At 38.1% G+C, this 20,738-nt stretch overlaps 1 protein-coding gene across 9 annotated transcripts in view; it reads left to right on the forward strand.

Annotated features, from left to right (window-relative positions):
• The window catches only part of diaph2 (diaphanous-related formin 2), a 441,980-nt gene that overhangs the window by 168,766 nt on the left and 252,476 nt on the right, over window positions 1-20,738 (forward strand). For all 9 annotated transcript variants that reach the window (XM_048176558.1, XM_048176565.1, XM_048176564.1 and 6 more), the window contains one exon: window positions 2,199-2,313. In XM_048176558.1, the coding sequence (XP_048032515.1) occupies window positions 2,199-2,313 (115 nt within the window). The remainder of the gene's footprint in view (window positions 1-2,198; window positions 2,314-20,738) is intronic.

Raw genomic sequence — 20,738 nt, forward strand, 5'->3', positions numbered from 1 at the left:
GCTGTAATGTAATTTCTCTAACCGTTAGAACACCCACACAGGGGAGCCGCACTCCTTCATGGAAAAGTAAATGATTGCTCGCATCTGTGGCTAAGACCGTTTGGAACTGCTCGCTTTCTGCCCAGAGATGGGTGTAGTCGCCCAAGGCGAGAGGAAGCTACAGTATTTCTCTCTGCTGCTTGAGCATGAGCAAGGTCACCCTTGCTGAGCCTTGTGTTAATTACTCTGTTTGGAAGAGTCATGTTTTTTTTTTTTTTTTTTTTTTTTTTTCCCCCACAAGTGCCCTTATGAGGCAGCGCACTAATGAGACTGTTCGTTTCTCACTCTGTCAGTCACTGTGTATTTCTACTGTTCTCTTGAATTTAGTGATATTGTAAATGCAATCTGATACCATTACCGTCTGAAGAATCAAACATTTCACATCGTTAGACATGCATTTGCATAACCCTATAATATTAGCAAATACTGTATTATAAATATTTTAAATATTATTAAAAAAAATAAATAATTTGTTTTAATTAAGATTGGGGCACATTTTATTTTGCGAATCAATTAACTTGACATGCTAAACAGACTTCATCCATGTTTAGCTAGGTGTGACATTTTTTAGAATTCTGGCTTTAGACACACTTCAATTTCTGTGTTGCAGACAGATAGCAGCTGAATTTAGAGGGGGTGACGATGTTTCACAAATAATTTACAGATTTATCTCTGAAAATACTTCACACAAGAATAAGTCTATGTGTAATCGAGAGGCATTTGGACTTCCTGTGTTCTGCCCTGGTTCTCTCCTGTGACGTGACATGACAAACTGAACTATATAATTTTCTTTAAAGCTTATATTGCGGTTGAGGAAATGACCAGCTCTGATTTTATAATGAAAGAGAATACAAAATGTGTGTTTATCCATAAATCCAGTAACTCCTTGTGATTCTGACGGTCCTTTAAGCTATTGTATCTATATTCTAATCATATCCCACAGAATTCTTGGAAATAGTGCATGCAGTGTTCTTCTAGTTGTTGGGCTGCAATTATACAAATTACAGCAACAATGTACACTGAGATTAAGAAAGAAATGTCTTTGCAAAGGTGTCATTTCATGCCAAACATAACCTCTCATTTCCTTTTCTTTTGAGTTTGATGTGTGATGTGTTGATTGCAGAGTAAAAGAAAAAAATGCCTTAGCATGACAGTTTCTCATTGAAACACCTTGTGGTGATAGACATTGAGGTTTGATACTGACGTTAAGAGGATGACAGGTGATGAAATCTAACTATTCCATATGCAGATTTCACCCATCTATCTATCTATCTATCTATCTATCTATCTATCTATCTATCTATCTATCTATCTATCTATCTATCTATCTATCTATCTATCTATCTATCTATCTATCTATCTATCTATCTATCTATCTATCTATCTATCTGTTTGTTTGTCTGTCTTTAGTTCTTTCTATCGTTCTATCATTCTGTCTTTCAGGATGTTTTTTGAAAGCAACAATGTATCTTCAGGCAAGTCGATCCTAAAAAATATGTAGTTTTACACTTTAATAAAAATATCAGTGCACTAACCTGGAGGTTCTTGTGTTTGTATGGAAAGATGTTTAAATTTTCCTTCAGCAAAAGACAGTAGCTTTAAAGTCTTAGACTTTAAATTCTGCCAAGACCTAATTTATTGCATGCACACATGTTGGCTTTGACGTGGCGAGTAGCACAGTTGAATTCCCTTTTGCTAGTGTCTTAATGAAGCGTAGAGAATGAGCCAGAGATGATGAGGGGGAGGAGGTTACTATATGTAAACCGTAAGTGAGAAAATACATAGTTTAAACTGCCACCTCTCTTCACTTTGATCCTGATTCTAATCCCACACAAACAGAGACACACACAAAGGATGGGCACATATTTTCTAGAATAAGAACAACATGTTTTCACAGTCGGTGAGTTGTCTGAACGACTAGTTGACTGATCAGTTGTAACACACACTGATATGTACTGTATGTATGTATTGACTGATTGACTAGTTGTCTATCATGCCAAATATCTACACAAACATACACACTATAAAATGCAAATAGAGTTCAAATTGCTTGATCATATTTAGCGGTGTATATTCAGGTATTCATGCTGCTGTGTGTGCATTGGTGCTCGCTTGCTGTATTCCTGCTGGTGTTTGATGGAGTTTTTCTGTGTTTGCAGATAGTGCCTCAGGAGATGGCGGAAAATTGCTTTTGGCTCAAAGTCAAAGAGGAGCGGTTTGAGAGCACGGACATGTTCGGCCAGCTTTCACTGTCCTTCTCTTCTAAATCCAGAGGTAAGGACAACCTGCTTTGCCTCTCCTTCCAATCACATCGTTTCGGCTACACCGATGGCTACTTTTATTCCTTTCAAACTTTTGGAAACCACTCGTCTCTGTGAAATCTTAATTATCTTTATAAAGCTGTCTTGGTTTCACTATAACTTCCCTTTTTTATAGGGTCTGTACAATCAGATTAAGGAAGCGTTTAGCTCTGTGCCAATTAGCAGAGCTGCAGAGTTGGAAGTGTACTTTACATGTCAGCACAGAGTCAGTTTACAAAGCATCCCTCTTCCTTCACGGGATCTGTACTCTAAGCGGCTGTGGGTTTCGATAGGAGCAGAGGACAGACATGCTTGGTTAGCTTGGCTGCCTTTCCGCTTCACTGGAAGCCCCCCGAGAGACAGTAAAGAAGAAAGCGCGCAAGCGAAAGTTACAGTACAGAGAGTTGTACTTTTGTTTTGGCCAGTTTGTTTCTTTGCTTCCCTTGTTTATTCACACTGCTGGAGAAGGATAAAGTGGATGTTTCCTTCGGCAAGGCAGCAAGTTGAACCTTTGACAGCGAATGGCCTTTGTAGATTTTAATGTCTGTTCCATAAAGGGGCATTGCAGAGGGCCTGTCAGACATTGAGCACAATTGAAGAGTCTGCTCATGTGTGCAGCAGTGGTCAGATGATCAATCATTGAAGTGAACTGATCTGAGAGCAGATTGACCAGGCTCTGTGGAGTTTGCTAGCGTTAGCCCACTGGCAGAGCTCCAGATAACAATAACTCCTCTTATTCTCCAGTATTGACATTATATCGGTCTGTTAAACTCCATCCAGCAACACTTTAAGCATAATGTGGTGGTTTAAGATGTGCAGAAGAGCCTATATGACTTTTGAATATAACCGTTGCTGATTGCTACTGGGGTTTGTGCTTTCTTTTGCTTTCTCTTGACGGTGACAAAAACACAGCCTGTTCCTGTGAAGCTGAATACCTTTTTTAGATATAATTGTGTTTAGGTTTCAGTCTTCTACACTTTGTATTTTATTCTTTAGTTTTTCTCTGCAAAGGTGTAGGTTTTATAAGTAAGAGTTGAGGAGTTCCTCAGGGACCCATCTTTGGCTCAGTTCCTATCAATTACGCCTGGAGCATACCCACTGACTCGTCTCTCCCCAGGTCTGTTTCTGAACCCTAACTGCACATCTTCATGAATGAAATATGCTTTTCTGTGTTTGATAGTTGTAGCTGCTCTTTTTAGATGAAGCTAGAATTCTGAAAATCCAGCTTTGAAGTGTGTAAGATGCGATTTGGACCCATTCTGGAAACTTTTACACAACGGGTAGAACCTTACTTCCTCGTATCACTTTTAATTAAAAGATTATTAACCAATGGTGAACCTCATTGCTGAAAAAGACTGAAAGGGAAAAGAGGATGGAATTATACTACTTTGAACTGTCTGCCATCTGATGAGTGAGTCTCAGTGTACGGCCAATATCGAATCTCTAAAATATACTTTTATGCCACCAGTTGGAGGAGGTGGTAGGTGGTGTCCTCACCCTGTCGCCCAACGTTTTTTTGAGACTTGTGCAGCTGGCAGTCTCCAGGGATGAATTACTTTGTAAGGCCTCACAGATGCTTGGTTTTGACACACACTATAAATCCTCATAGCAGAGCAGGCAGAGCAGTCATTGGTCAAGTTTTGCTTCATTTGTCTGCGCAACTGCTGCTTTATTTATGTAGTGGTGAATGTGGTCCGCCAACTAACAGTGCCAGGGAAAAGCGTTATAGCTAAAATGCTCATAGCTAAAACGTCTTTCTGGAGACCGCCAGGTAATGAACAAAGAGTCAAGGAGGTTTAAATGTGTTCTTGCCCTCTGTAAAGTATACAAAACAAGCCACTGTTGTCTAGTTTTCTAGTTTTCATTTTTATATATCTATGTGTTTTTTTAATATGTTTCAAGACAAGCCTTGTGCAAATTCATCAGTTGAGTCCATTGCTGAGTATGTTCTCTTTAAAACTGCAGTGTACCAAAGATTGTCTCAGAAATGCGGTTTGAAATCGCCCTTGTTCTCTGCATCACAGGTATGTTGTAACCAATCCCGTCAACGTGTGGAGTGGTCTTTAGCATATCATTAACTATGCTGTGAAGCAGGGGGGTCTCAGGAGAAACAAGTTTATATTTTTCTGTTTATAAGAAAAATTGTGTGCATTTAGCAATATAGCAGGTGAATTGTGTATATGATGTATATTACAATGTTATGATGAACTATATGCCTTTCTCCACTGACGTTCTAAGTTGAGATGGTGAACGGGAACATGGTTTGTTTAACATTAGCAACACATTATTAGCCATTTGATAATGTAGTCGAGCAAATGGCTAATAATATTTTTATTAGCGTCGTGTCCGACTTTGTAGAGACACGACGCTACCATTCTGATACATCAACTTGTAAATGACCCTGTATAATTCACTCTTCCACTTCTTCTTTTGAGTCAGTTTCTGGTTCCAACATATATGGCTGAATTAAACCAGTATTTCCGCTTGCCACTGTGCAACATTTACTACAGTAAAGTTGACAGAGTGGATCAGGTATTCTGGTCTGGAGACCAATTTGCATATTCATGGATCCGCATATACTAAATAAAGCAAGGGTGTAGAGTTATATTCAAGCTATTTTAAGGCATGAATAATTTGTTTTCACAAAAAAAAAAAAATAATAATAATTTGATAATAAGCATAATTTGAATAAAATTTATTATCAATAGTGTACCAGAATCATGTTTTATGCCATCTGGGGGGCAGTTTGGCTTACCAGTGTTTGACCACAGTTTGAGAACATCTGATATAAAGAAAATACTCACTACTTGTTAACTTGTTTATTCAATGGTCTGTCCTCTGCAGACGTGCTCAGGGCTTGATCTTTTGAGGAAAAACTGTGCCTTTTCGTCCCCAATTGTAGTCTTGTAGAATAGCATGACTGTCCAAGTCACCACTTATCAATTATGCTTCAGAAGCTGCCTGAACATTTTCAGAAATGCAGTTTAGACCTCATTTAAATCCTCTTCTTTGTCAGATTTTATTGTAATGTTGTTTTCCTTGTAGCCACAGTTGCTTGGCCTTTCCACCCCCTCTCTCTCACACTCTTATTCCCTATTTCCCCCAGACTCCCTTCGCTTGGTGGTATCAATCAATGGTTCTGCTTGTGTTTCTGCTTGGGGGATCAAATCGGATACACTGGTGAATTGAGTGTGTGGCATGGCCTACTGCATTTGAAAAGCAATTCAACGCCTCCGCTTTTATGTGCCGCTAAAATAAGATGGATGCTGGCAAAACTTGCTCCTCCTCTCGCCCTAATAGGTTTTCTTCACCATTGACATACGCTCTCAAGAAAATAGAAGTCTGACTCTCCGGCTCGGTGATGACATGCATTTCTTGTTGCTTTTGAAATATAAACCACATCAGCACCACCGTCCTCTTTAAATGGTGCATCATATGAATTCTTACCGAAATTTGAACTCACAGCAGCACCTGAACACTTCACTGATATTCTCTGTGATCGCACATACTCCTCCTTTTTCCTGCTTGGTGAGGAAAGCTGTGTTTTTTGCATCGGTTTGAAGTGCAAATTGATGTTGAATGAAGTCATAGCTTTTTTCTGTCACATATATAGAACAGTTACTATCAGCAATAACCTGAAATGGATGAATTTTTTTTTTGGGGAGGTACTGCTTAGCCCCACTCTTGTCTGTGCTTTGAGTGGCTCAGGCAATAGATGAGTTTGATCTTGGTAAATTAAGTGTGATGGGGTGGTGAAGATCGCTCCTGGCTGCTCCACAGATGGAGCTCTGAAGCGAGATCTAATGAAGATGTATTTTAATAATTGGTGTCAATGCTGAAGTAATTCATGAAGAAGGAGGAGCCCAGGGCAGCACTTGACCTCTAAAAGGAGGACTACCATAATTTTTGTCTCTTAATGACCAGTGAGCCTATGATGAGAGAGAAAGATAGAGAAAAAAGCAATGAAAAGCAAGTGAGGGTCAAGTTGTGGAGTTCCATATATTTCTCCCAGAATCAGTGGTTAATATTAAATCATGCCCTGCATTATAATACAGCAGCAAATGGAAGAACAACAGTTGTCAAACGACTCAACATTTTTGTCACATTATTTGCAATTGCAAAAATGCAAAAATATAAAATTTATTCAAAATCAGAAATAATTACAGTTGATTGCATATGCAAGTACTTGCTGAAAAACCCCCAAGTTAAAACATTTAAGACATGCTGTTTTTCAGTGTGGCTTTGTGGAGGTGCATTGTCTGTACAAGCAAATGAAGTTACTGCAGACTTACAAAAGCATAAAAGTGGTAGTTTTACATTTATTTTTGGCCAGTTGTGCTTTTTGTTTTGGCCAGGTTTTACCCCCTTGTAATTATTTTATTTTATTTTATTTTATTTTATTTTATTTTATTTTATTTTATTTTATTTTATTTTATTTTATTTTATTTTATTTTATTTTATTTTATTTTATTTTATTTTATTTTCACTTTAAAAAATCCCATTGAAATATTAAATTAACAGCCCTATAGTGATGTTAATAAATGTTTCTTGGTTTTTTCTTTTCTTTTCTTTTCTTTTCTTTTCTTTTCTTTTCTTTTCTTTTCTTTTCTTTTCTTTTCTTTTCTTTTCTTTTTTCTTTTCTTTTCTCTTTTTTCACAAGCTGTATACATAAACCTGGAAAGTTTGTTTGTTTATTTACTTATTTATGCATTCATTAATTTATTCCATTTTGTAAACATACTTTAATATTTAACAGACATTCCACAATGTCAAATGAAGCAGAATGCACTTGCTCTATAGCTGTTGATTTTATGTATAGAAGAATTGTGATTTTTGCACCTATTCATATTCAGTGCTTGTGTGAATGTTTACTTTTCAGTCTTTTTAGATCTTCTGCCAGCTATGTGAGGCATCATTTGTCAGATTTTTCTTTTAAAAACATGGCTGTGACTCAGGACCTCAGCTCCACCGCAAAGAGCCCGGCATGGTCCCCTTTTATCAGCCAAAATTTCATTAAATTCTCTCTGATCAACTGTTTCCACTCCTCTCTCTTTCTTAGTTTACTGACAGCCTTGTGTGCCCCCACCAAGGCTTAATCCTTGTGCTGTGGAGGGTCCTGAAATGACCTGGACACTTTAATGATGGAATCGGCCCTAACCCGTTTGTGATCAAAGACCTCAGATATGCTGCCCACTATACTGTTTCAATACAGAGAGATCTTACTCCAGGTTTTTTCCCACTGCATATCATGAATGCTTGCTTAAATCCCTACACAGACTATTAGATATAAGACAAGCAAGTCCCCCTAAAAGGTTTTTTTTTTTTTTTTCCTTGAATTGCCTTGTTGTCAGTTTCAAGCCTGAAATCTGTTATGACAGCAGTGTTATGTCTTTGAAAAAGGACATTAGGCATTACCACGTATAGGCATAACCATGAACAGACACAAATGGATTTTATGTAACATAACAGATCTCAGTATCAAAGGAAGCTGGAATCCTTGAGGTTTCCATACTGGGCTTTATAACATAGGACCACCACCTGATTAGAATTATGTTTATTTCCATACCAGCCAATCCCGTTACGCCCTACGGCAGATGAATGCGGGACGCGGTGGAATTGTTCTCCAGCCTTGCTCATATTAACAGCTTGGTCTTAATGCCACAGTAAAATAATAAAGGAGGCTTTTGATAAGCAGCATGCTAAAGCGCTTTGAACAGGGGGTTAGATCATTCCACTTGTCTCCCCTAAGGACAGAGCTGTTTATTGCTGATGCTGTTTATTGCGAATGGAAGCATCTGCCAGTGCAGCTCTGTCCACATGACTCTGGCCCTCTCCCTCCTCTCTCTCTCTTTCTCTTTCTCTCTTTTTCTTTCATCACTCCAGAAAATCACTCATCCTCAGACGTCAACATATCCATCTGGACCCAAGGCTACCCAGTCTTGCACTAAAAACTCAAGTGCACACAACATGCACACACTATTTCTCTCAACGCACACGTTTGATGGCACACTCTTTCTGTCATCAGATCACTACTGGTTTTGGCACCTGCACTTTTATAAAATCACAGCTTTTTTCTCAGCTGGTGTATATAGCAGCAATGGCTTCAGAGACAGTGGAGACATACCCCTTTGGAAAATTGTAAATTTATGATGCAATCATTTTCAGATTGTATTGCTGATTTGAAATGTTATTGAAACAGTTATTCTTCAGTCTCGATAGAAAATGATCCCACCGAAACAGACCAGCAATGAACCAACTTGCCTTAAAGTGATACCTGTGTACCTTTGTAACCTTGAAGCTCGGATGTAGATTTTTGCTCTCTTTTAATTCATTTCTGCTGATAGCAGAGGACTTTATCCAATCTGCAGTGTTAATTCCAAAATAGAGTTGCTTTCTGGTGGCATGCTTCTGAAAAGAAAGCGATTTCTCTAATTGCTCTCATGCGCAGAGCCAATTTGTCTCAATAAAGCCAATGTGGCCCATGCTAATTTTTCTTTGTTTGCCCACTGTGCTCCGCCTCAGCCTAGGCCCACAGTCTCGCTCATTTTTGCCATTCTCTAATAAATCACATATGCAGGAAAATTAGATAGTTAAATATTAATGGGCTGTAATGAGTTTATTGTGCATTAGAGAGGCCACAGGGGGTGACCTGGATACAGAAGTCGGTGCATTTTGAGAAGGATACCCCACCGTTCCTGGCTCATATCGCTACACTTGGATGTCCCACTGACTTTAATCATCTTATCTCAGAGGGGAGCAATTTGGGCAACCACTGCACTTAACAGCCTATTTGAAAATACCACCATGCCGTGCTACCTGTCTCAAAGAACCTCTAAAACTTTCAATGAAGTCTTTGCCTCATAACTCCCCATTTGGGGCATGTTTAAGTGCAAGTTTTTGCTTGCCGCTTATATCATGGACTTTTGAGTAGGCAGTGGAAGTTGTTTCCTTTTGTCTACTTGATTTCTCCAGAGAAAGTTAAAATCGTGGTACGCTACTGCAACAGGATGTCCAAATCCAGTTTGAAGTCTGAAGAGGTCTATGAAATGCGATAATTATGTGTTATACATTGAATAGCTTTTAAATATATAAAGCTTCTTCTCAAGCTGTTAAGCCTGAGATTAATGAAAGTTTTCTGGCGGAATATCTTTTAGCTAAACAAGTCGTATTATCCTAACAAGTACTCACTATAAGACAAGTATCCTTGTTAAATTTCAGAGGAAAGAGAAAAGTAGACATTAGTGAGGACATTCTGATTTGTTCAAAGAAAGAACATTCATATTCATAGGCTTAATCTCTGTGTCATGATTCTAGTTTCATGTTTGCTGATGATCTCGTGTTCGGTACAGTAGTGCGACTTGATTGAACGAGCTAAGACTGAGATGAATAGGCCCTGCATTACCAGATCATTTGCAGTTCTCTCGTCAATATGAGGTACATGAATAATCAACAACTCCTCAAAATAGTGATGTGTGCCCTACACATGCAGCCTAAAGGGAGTAAAAATAAGACTGAAATAAGGAAATGAAAACAACGGCACATTGCAGAGGCATATGGTCTCCCGGGCAGTTGAGAAGAGGAGGGAGAAGCTTTATTTTTTTCTGCTGTGGGGTTTGACAGTGAGAGACGATGTATTTAGGCTGGAGTCACATCCTCTCAGGCCCTGCGGGGGTCCGCATCAAACCTACTTCCACAATGTGGCATCCCGAATGTGGGTACGGGAACTCTGCGTACCCCAGAGAGATGTGCCCCACTCACGGCGTTGTGATGGGCGTGTTTCTACCGCTACTGCAGTTTGGAGATATTCTTGTCTGCATATGTTAATGGAGCTACTTCCCCAGTGAAACTTACATTGCAAATGAGAGAGTGCTTGAATTCAGTAATATCTGCAAAAATTTCTTAGTCAGTTTGTTCTGTGGATCACAAGGTTGTGTGTCGTTTCATACTTAGATATATATTTTGTGTCTATACAGATTAGTTATTGTCATCCAGTATTTAAATGAAATTACATTAACTTGGTTTAGTGTGATTTTGATTGTAATTAAACTGAAGATGTGAGACAGAATCTGTTTTAATTTATTAAAATATACAGTCCACACAACTATGAAAAAAAAAAAAAAAAAAAAAAATCCTTATAGACCTCCTCTATTGTGTCACCATCATTCAAATGCATTTAGGTTTTATTTACTTTCCGCTCGGTTTGTTTTCTTTTTTTTTTTTCTGGTCATGTTATCAGTGGTAATTGCCGCCATAGACTCTTATCTAAATGTTACATTTCCCAGACTGCAACTTTATTGGCTGTTCGAGCAGTTTGACTTCTAATTTCCATACAAATCAAAAATGGTGCAGAGGCCACATCTCGGTGTGATCCTCTCCCCCTTCTCTCCAGGCCTGTGTGGTGACGTCTTATCATGTTTAATTTGTCCCCGAGACTCTGAGGTGGAATTGGTTCAGGGTGGCGAGAGAGTGTGGAACGAGGTCTGAAGAGTAGATGGGACGACACACTCGCTGCCCCCCCCCCAACCTCTCCTCTCGCCCGCCTGTCGGGTAAACAATCCCGGTGCTGCGTGCTCAAGATGGAGTCTCGCTGAATATCAACAACACACTCTGCGGTGTAAAAAGCCTCTTCGTCGTGGAAAGCTGTGCCGAGAGCCAAGACATCCGCACAACAGCCTTCGCCCTGATTGGAGACCACAATTACAAAGACAGTTTGGAGAAAGGAGAGCAAGTTGCTTCTCCAGTAGCTGCGTTTACATGGACCCTAATAATCTGATTGTAATCGTACTAGTAGCACAGTTGGATTAAAAAAGTCACATGTAACCACATCAGTCGGAGTGAATTGGCCAGATCTGATTAAAATTTCATTCGGATTGTAAGGAGTGGTTTATTCGTTTTGTAATCTGATCCAGAGGACATGTAAACACTTGATCGGATTAAAAACTAAAACTAGAGAGTACTGCCCATGTGCGTTATGACGTATAATGCACGACGCACGGAACAAGCTGTTCTTCGTGTTGAATAAAGTGTCATAAATGAGTGTCCTGTCATTCTGAAATTGTCCGTCTGTGAAGTGGAGCAGGACAAAGTCCCACCAGTCTTTGTTTCAGACTCATCCACAGGCGACTGGTTTTGGTCGTGGGAAGGGGTGTTTTTACTGCTTGATACATACAAGCAGCACGGCACAACGGTTCATGTGCTTGCTGTAATTAGGACCCGAAATAGATAAGATAAATATTATGTCTGCTTTTTAAAACAAAGAAAATGAGGATGATTACTATGTAACAACAACGGGAATATATGTCAAAAGATTAAATCCGATCAGAAGCTTGTGAGATATAAATGTGCACATCAACCTGATCACTTTATTTAGCACTACGTTCAGATTTATCAATCAGAATGACTTTATTCAGATTGAAGCAAAAAGTGTCCATGTAAATGTAGCTAGTGAGTCAGTTGAACTCAAGAACCTGATCAATCTGATTCCTAAACAAATCATTCAGACAACTTTTAATGAACGACTGATTCAAAAAGACTCAAAAGAATTTCTCACTGATTCTTAATGCCATTAAGACATCACTCGTGAGCACTAAGAGTTATTGAATAGTTACAGAAAATTTTGACTGTACTGCACTGGTTGTATGAACCACTTTTATGTCACCTTTATGGTATAATATTTTTTTTGTTGTTGTTGTTTTTTGCCCATCCATTGTAATTGGATGTAACTGTAATTGTAATTCCATAGAGGAAAAAAAAAAAAAAAAAATGACATTAGGTTAAGTCAAGACAAAATTTTATTTTTTTTTTTAATTCAGCTTGTTTTGGAATGTGCATGATATAAATGTTGTTGAATTCAGCATGAACCAGAGATTATGTCCAACTTTTTACGTATATCTGAGTTAAATGACCGGGACTTGATTGTGCCTTTCAGGAATTGATAGGATCATTAAATTGTCAGTGTTTGCTAATTGTCAGTATGGGGTAGATGTAAAGGGTTGGGAATGCTAATTATTTATTTATTATAAATACTGCAATATTAATATAACAACAAAATAAGAATGGTCAGTTTTGATTATATGGTGCCTTTAAAAGTCTGTCTTCAAGGCCTGATTGCTATGGATCATTCTTGCTCAATCTGTGTCCCTTTTTCTCTCTCCCTGTTTTGTTCAATCACCATTTCAGTCCTCTTCTTTGAATGCCTGTGAGAGTATTCTTGACCTCTCGCCAGCAAAGATCAGCTTTTGAGGTCTTCAGTTTATGTATGAGAGCCATATGGTCTGACAGCTCGACCCTTTCTCTGACATTTTGTATCTTATTTGTTTCTGCTCTCCTGATCTCTGACCTCATGTTTATCTTGACCAACTCTAAATTGTGCTCATTTGGAAGGAAGCAAAGAATGAAAGAAGATAGATCTCTTTATTTTCAACATAAAGCATTCTATATGAATCAGAACGTTCACATTTTTAGTTTTTTAATTTTATTTTTATTTTTTAATCTTTCCCTCTGGATTTTGAATGTTTTATTAAAATATCTGTTCTTCCTACACTTGATAGTTGTCTGAGCCCTAAGCTACACATTTGTAAATACGTAGTATACTTAACATTGACAGCCATTAGTTTAATAACATTGACATTGGCGTATGAGGATGTAGCGGTATTATTTTGTGCATGCCTGAAAAAGGCCAGGTTGAATTTTAAACCGGTTTGAAATGTGTCATAGCATCTGCAACAATTCTAAGTATCTCACAATCCCTCACACTAGCTGATGATGGGCACACGCTGTGAATTGGATACAAACTGGAGGTTTTTGTTGCACCCTTAAAATATAAAAGAGCGACAAGCTTTATGTCTTTTAGTGTATGCTAAGCTTTACTTAGACTCAAAGTCAACGGAACAGTAGATACCTATTTATGCACTTTCTCTATCTGCCTCTCTCTTCCTTACCTTTTTTCTTTCCAATTTTCTAAGGTGTCGGTCAGCCCTTGGCAGTGGACAGGTGGAAAGTGTTTGTGTCTGTGGTGTGCTGCTTAGATGCTGATACAAGCCTCCATCCTGGCACATTTTTCCCTCCTCGTCTTGTCACTAAATCCATTCGTAGACAGCCACAGGGTGCAATATAGAAAGCATTTCATCAATTGTGACTGTGAATGGGATTGACTCCAAACTTTGATCCAGCAGCTAATTGTCAACTTTACAGCAGATTAAATGCAGAGAGAGAATAAAGTGGTTCCAAGAAGTAAACTTCAAAATGTATAGATGTGTTTGCAAGATTAATAACAAGGTATCAAATCCAGTGGCATTTATTTTAATACATTTAACCCTGAAGGAAACCACAGTAATTGGATGAACAAGTTCAAAATCAACATAAACCATTGTGTTGATCACAAGATATTCCTCACAGAGTTACAACACAAAAACTCCACAGGCGCACATAGCTAAGTAAAAAACGTTGAAAATGGCACATCATTACTTATGGTGGCTAAACAAAAAGGCTATCTTGGTTCTTTTGATTACTTCATACTATCACCATAAAATTTGATCCAGGTACAGCTCACATGTAGAAGAACTTCACCGAATTTTCCTCCTAACTTATTTTCTCTCATGAGTTATTGCATGTTATATAAGAAAGTAAAATTATATATATAAAAAAAATAATAATAATAAAATAAATAAATAAATAAATTGTCTTTTATCAGCAGTTTCTCAGCATGAGAATGTCCAAATGTAATGATTTTTTCCCTCTAAATTTAAAAATATTTCTGTCAAACCATACCTACCTAGATTGTATTGTATTTTATATATATAATTTATGTATTAATATTTTGAATTAGCTTTTATTTTTAATGTATCTTCACTTTTCATTTTAATTTTAATACAAATTTTAGTATCTGACACTCTCTTCCTCATCTTTTTTTTTTTATTTGTTAAAGTATTGTTCTAAATGTGTCTAACCTATTATTGTATTATTATTATTATTATTATTATTATTATTATTATTATTATGTTATTAGCTTTTTTAAATTTTAGTTTGTTATTGCAGTTATAATACATTTCTCATTTTTGTTCAAGTTTTTCATCTAATATTTATATATTTTTTTGAATTTCAGATTTATTTCAATTAACAATTTTAGTTTAAATTAACAATAACAACACTGCTCACTTACATCCACTAAAATAACCTTGACTGCTGAAAGCTCTAGATTATGATGCCTGGTTTTATATTTTGTTTCTCATGCAATGACATTCATACATTTTTAAGTGCGACTTGAGTGTCCAGAAGTGTTCAAAACCATTTTTCGGCCACTGTATAAGGATTCTTTTCTTCTTAAGGGTTCTGAAGTTGAGGCCAAAAGAGCAGATGTTCTGAATAGATCATGTGACCATTGCTGTATGTGCACTTGTGAATTTGCATTAAACGAGCGCACTCTGCCTCTTCTCTCCTTCCTCCGCCGTCTCGGCCGAGGTGAGGCAACTTATTAACCTTTCTGAAGCCATGGGCATCTCAGGGATTGAAAGCACACTTTTGGCACAGCGTGTTAATACAAATTAACCTCACACGATTGATATGCCTTGATTCAATTTTAATCACATTTCACACCATCAACGTCAGACACTCTTGTACTTCAGCTAACACCACCTTGTATTACATTTTCTCATCAGTCCTCTGATATTTGATTAGAGACACTGGCATGACACGCCAGAGTCAAGCCACCGTCCACTTCAACTCCCCAGCCCGTTTTATTGTATGTGTAGTTTACCCTCTGATCTTTAGTATATGTTGTTGTTAGATTTTATGGACGAAGCCTTGAGGTGCGCCAACCCTCCTCCTGCTGTAATAACAATCGAGCTGGATTGATTTGCCTGCATGTGCTTTAATGCTGTTTTTCCGCTGGCTTGCAGCATCGGCATCTTGTAACGCATGTTTGCCATGCTGATGGCAGTGCTAATGGTCTATGTCATGTCAGAGAGAATGCTTGACGCCTTTTCCCCCTTTTCCCATGCTGAGGCTACTGAAGCATGTTTAACTCTCCCATAATGCCAGAGTCCATTAGTTGACCGATACATAACCATCACGCAGGTGCTCAGCAGTGATGGAGGGTCTCTCAGCCCACATGGCTATTTAAACCCATTCACTCTGTCTGAAATCCAGTCAAAACGCATCTCTTTCCCTTTCACTGTCTCAATCTCATGTGTTCTCCATCTTGTCCTAAACCGACTAGCGCTGTAATTGACCAGAGGGGGAGAGAGTTCGAGCTCCCCTGCGACACAATTAAAGAGCCCACGGCTGGGGCTGGGCCCAGCTGCTAGTGGAGAGGGTCACCTGCCAGCCCATCACTCTGGTCCAGAAACCAAGCTGACTGCCACGATGGAGCAATATACTCGGCCCTTCCCCATGGCCCTTTCACCATCTCTAGGCAGTCATAGATTGGAAATGGAGAGCGAATTTGCTGGTGGTTCTAACCCCAGGTGTATGTGAGCTGTGTGACTGGGTTTTTCGATGGTGAGAGGTCAGCGGATGGCAGGCCAGTAATGAGGGCTGGTCTCAAGCAGGGTGAGGCAGGGAGGAAGAGGTTATAAGAGGGTGGGGGGATAGACCAAGAGCTCTGGAGTTAATTGTGTGAACATTAGCTGCAGCCCCGTCTGGCTATGTTGGCACTGGATAAGTGGTAATGTGGTGGGTGTTTTGGATGTGGATGAGCCAAACTGTGCCACTGTAGATGGCATGGTGTGATTATACACATGCTGTGTGTGTATTTAAAGGCAACCTATCATGCAAAATTCACTTTTATAAGGTGTTTGAACACCGATGTGTGTTTGCAGTGTGTGAGAACAACCAGCCTATAATGGTAATTTTTTTTTTTTTTTTTTTTTTTTTTTATTTGTATTTTTTTAATAATTCCCATAAATCAAAAGCAGTCTCTTCAAAGCTGATTCAGATCTCCCCCTACAATGGCGTCATTGTTGGAAGAAGCCCCACCCACAGAAGGTAATGATCTGTCCTATTAGCATAGACACAGCCCTGAAGGAGAAGCACAGAGTCCGTCATTTCGGTATCCTCGCTGTTGCAGCTGGAGTTGTACAATGTCTGCGCCAAAGAGGCATTGCAAGTGTTGTGTTTTGGGATGTACCAATGCACATAAGTGTCTCCATAGACTCCCGCCATCTGAGTCACTGAGGACAACATGGTTAAATTTCATCTTCGGTAAAGTCTTATACGTTTGTGCCGATCATTTTGCGCCGGACTGCTTCATAAACAAGGGTCTGCTCAAAATGTCACATTTTTGTAACACAAATGCAATAGCATGTCATAAAAGCAAGATGACAACATAAGTTATAACCGTTATTAAACTAAACTATACCTGTTCTCCATGCAGCATATATTCTCTGGCACTGTAGGCATCTTAAGAAAGTGGCAGTTTTAACAATAAAAATAAATAAATAAATAAATAAATATATATATATATATATATATATATATATATATATATATATATATATATATATATATATATATATATCTGTGGGGTATTTTGAGCTAAAACTTTACATACACACTCTGAGGAGATCAGAGACTTATTTAAGATTTTGTAAAAAGTGGTATAATAGGTCCCCTTTAATGTTGTTAGATAGATTAGATAGCCTGCATGTTAGTGTGGGTTTGACTGGGTCTGTACTAATACAATCATATATCAGTATATCATGAGATTGTTGCTATTTAAGATCCTTGTATCAGATACATAAAAAAAATATTCTTTTCTCCTCTTATGGCTAGTAAAGCAGTGAAGACTTGCATCACTTCTCTTATTGCCCTTAGACTGGAAATTACAACCAAAAGCTGCACAATATGGCATCGTATATTATATTCCAAGTTGTGTTGTGGTAAAAATAGCAACAGGGTAGTATCTGTAGCTAAACAAAATCCATGACACATCCAATTTTTTAAATATCTAAATCTTTCATGGGTTTTCTACTAAACATATTTCAGTAAAAGACATATTTTACGTTACATTAAGCCATACCAGTCTTAATACCAGGGGTTTCCTTTAATGTAACTGTGTTACATTAAGCCATGCCAATTATTTATCTTTATATTTACACACTAGGCTCCTAGTATCCAATTTGTGCATGTGCTGTGCATATCCATGTATGATAACACGTGCCAGTGAACTTCTGCGTGTCTGTTTTCGTGTGTGTGTTTGTGGTAATGAATGCTCCTGGCGGTGTGTAATTAACGCAACAGAAAATGTCCCCGAAGGGTGAGATTAACACTGAATGCCTGAGACACAATGCAACCCCGGAGAGTAGCGAATAACGCCGCCCCGGCTCCTGGGACTTCTTGGGTCTTGCCCGTGTCCCTTCAGATTACTCCATAGCCGTGTCGCACTGATAGCTGCCTGTCTGCCTCCCCTCTCCACCCCTCTGGTTCAGTTGCCCATCATATCATGGTTCACTACTCTCAAACACATGCTGCTTTGACTGGTAGAGTGCCAACATGGGCTGGTAGCCACCCCTATGCATTATGGGACAAAACAAAACCGGAAATGATCTCGCACTGGCAGATGAAATTTTTAATCATTAACTCCAAGATTTTGGCAAATAATCTTATATTTCTCTGGTGAGGCTTGTTGTAATTGCATTTAGAGTGGAGTCTTTTGTGGCTGATGCTGATACGATTACTAGAGAGGTTCAGTGCATTGACACTGTTCCTTTTATAGATGTGTGAAATAGCATTTTTCCCCCCTTTAAAATCAGTATGCCACTCAGGGTTGTGTGAATGACTAGTTTGTGTTAATGAAGTAGTATATTCAGGTTAGTTTAGATTTATGCCCACACTGATCAGATGCATCTGTTAGAGATATATAGACACTAAGAGGATGCTGTTTACCATCACAAGTTCATCTAGGATACTGATTTTGTGGAATATGGAATATAGTATTGATATGTGGAATATTCCTCGCACCAAAACAAAATCAAGCAACAATATCACAATGTTGTACAGAGAGACTGAAATTAGCTCGAATAGACCTATGATGCTGTGAGTGACGCAATAACTTGTGCTGCTGTTTATCACCATTGTCCAAAGAAAAAGTGGAAAACAGGAATGAATGAATAAATAAATAAACAAACAAATAAACAAATACCAATGAAAACAAATTTTGTTTTATTTAATCTTTTTGCATGAATGCATTACTAAATTAGAGATGTAATTTAACTTTCCGTTTTTCGACTTCATCTAGATTCATTAGTTGCCATGGGAAAATGAATGAATATAGTGTCAGTGTTATTTCAGTAAGGACATTGGAACACTAGTGTAAAAGTAAGTGCTAATGGAAGGTCACGCTACAGGCAAACTGTTATTATGAGTTGTGGCTTTTTTCAAAATGCATTTGGTATACATGTTTTTTGTAAACCTATCATTATACCTTACACAAAATCTCTCTTGTGTGGCACACCTCCATTTTGTGAGTGTGGGAGCATGTGAAGGTGAAGGTTTTTTTTTCACATGGTTATTAGAGTGCAGCTGACAGCTGTAGTTTCTCTGTTGTATTTAGATGAATAAATCACTATGATCTTTCACCTTGATATGCGAGACCAAATAATAGGGGTTAGGCCAACTTTATTGTGAATGTGCGAGAGATGGACAGAAAAAGAAAAGTCTCAGTCAAGTCACATTGTACCTCCAGCTTTGACCACGTTAACCCCTTCAAGACTCGAAATTGTGACCATTTTAGTCGCATATGCTCCCTAAATTTAATGCGTGCATTCTCAAAATATATTTGGGAGCATGTGCGAATAATCGTTGAGGTGCGACCCGTTTTCTCTACAAAACGTTTGCTAATTACTTTGTGCCTGCTGTGAGCTGATGCAGTGACCGTTCTATCACACAACCAATTAAACTTCATCTTTATGTTCTTAAGTTTAAAGCAGACTTTAGGCTGGTTAATATAGCTGTCAATCTCCCTTTCACTGCGCTCTGGTGTCACGTGACCGGGAGCTAACTAGCGCGCAAAATGTAAAGAGCTTAAGAGAGAAGATGAAAAGAACAGTTACAGCAGGGCTCGACATTAACACTTAAAAAAAAACTGTGGAGTCACCAAAACACGAGAATGATTTTATTACATTTAGTGTAAGTGGCGATCAAAATAATAGGCTAATATATACAGGGCTCAACACTAAGGATTTTTTCTGCTGGCCCGGTTGGGCCAGTGTTTCAAATTTTTACTTGCCCTGCCAAAATTTTCACTTGCCCCACAACAAAAAATTTATAAAGTAACAGAAGAGAATATGGGCCTATACAATAAGCCAAGTTATTGTTTTCGTTGTTTTTGATACATTAATAAATAAGGTTATGACACCAAAAGCTACTAGATTAACTCACTTAAATTTTTAAATATTGTTAGATAAATAAACAGCAAGTAATAAAATAATAATAAATAATCAATTTATGAGTATTAGCACAAATTAATACAACAGAACAAACATATAAATGAAATAAACAATGTTTTCAAGTTTTTCATGTTGGTTTAAACAGGAGATTTTCAGGTACAGAAATTGTAATATCTATAACTATGTAACTATAGATTTAATATAACTATAGATTAAACTTTATTAATCAGTAAAGAGCAGTTACAGATGCATAAATATTGTTTTGAAATGTTAAATATAAAACGTTAAATACTGTTATTTGAAATTATTTTAAAAATGACAAGACACTTTAAACCTGAAACTAAACCCACCAGTAGGTGGCAGCAAGTCCCTGCTAATGAGCGAGTCATTGAGATTCAACCGATTCATTCAAACGGTTGATTCATTCAGGAAGTGTTGCTCAGAGACGCAAAACAATGCTGTGGACTTTGTTTGGAACTATTTTCGTTGGCGAAATAGAGCGAACCAGGCGATTTGGTGTCTAAAATGTAAGTCACTTGATATTAAGTTCTTGTTCATTGAACTGTACTCTGTATAAAATCAATATCACGTTTGTAATTGCTGATATTAGGAAGAAAAAAAAAAAACGGTGCTGTGTAATATTGGTTAACTATATTAAATGAAATAAATATAAAAGATATACTGGGGCATTTTTGCCCCTTATCTTGAATTCTGAGGCATTTAAAAGGCACTTTAGTAGACTAAATCACGCAGTGAATGCGTACACTCTAAATATGCCCGCACACTAGTCTAACCTAATAGATTGCATGCACTCAGTGGTGCGTTTTTGTTTGGTTTTTGTAAAGTGAGGGACATACTCGATAATTTCAGATTGTTAAATCAACAATTCAACAATTACGATATCATAGACGTATATATCGCACAACCTACAGCACTGGCCCGATCGGGCAAGTGACAGTTCCGTCTACTGTCCCGAGGGTCGTTCACACTGGCCCCGGGCCATCAGGCAGTCCTT

Source organism: Megalobrama amblycephala, linkage group LG23 (genome assembly GCF_018812025.1).
Source record: "Megalobrama amblycephala isolate DHTTF-2021 linkage group LG23, ASM1881202v1, whole genome shotgun sequence".
NCBI lineage: Eukaryota > Metazoa > Chordata > Actinopteri > Cypriniformes > Xenocyprididae > Megalobrama > Megalobrama amblycephala.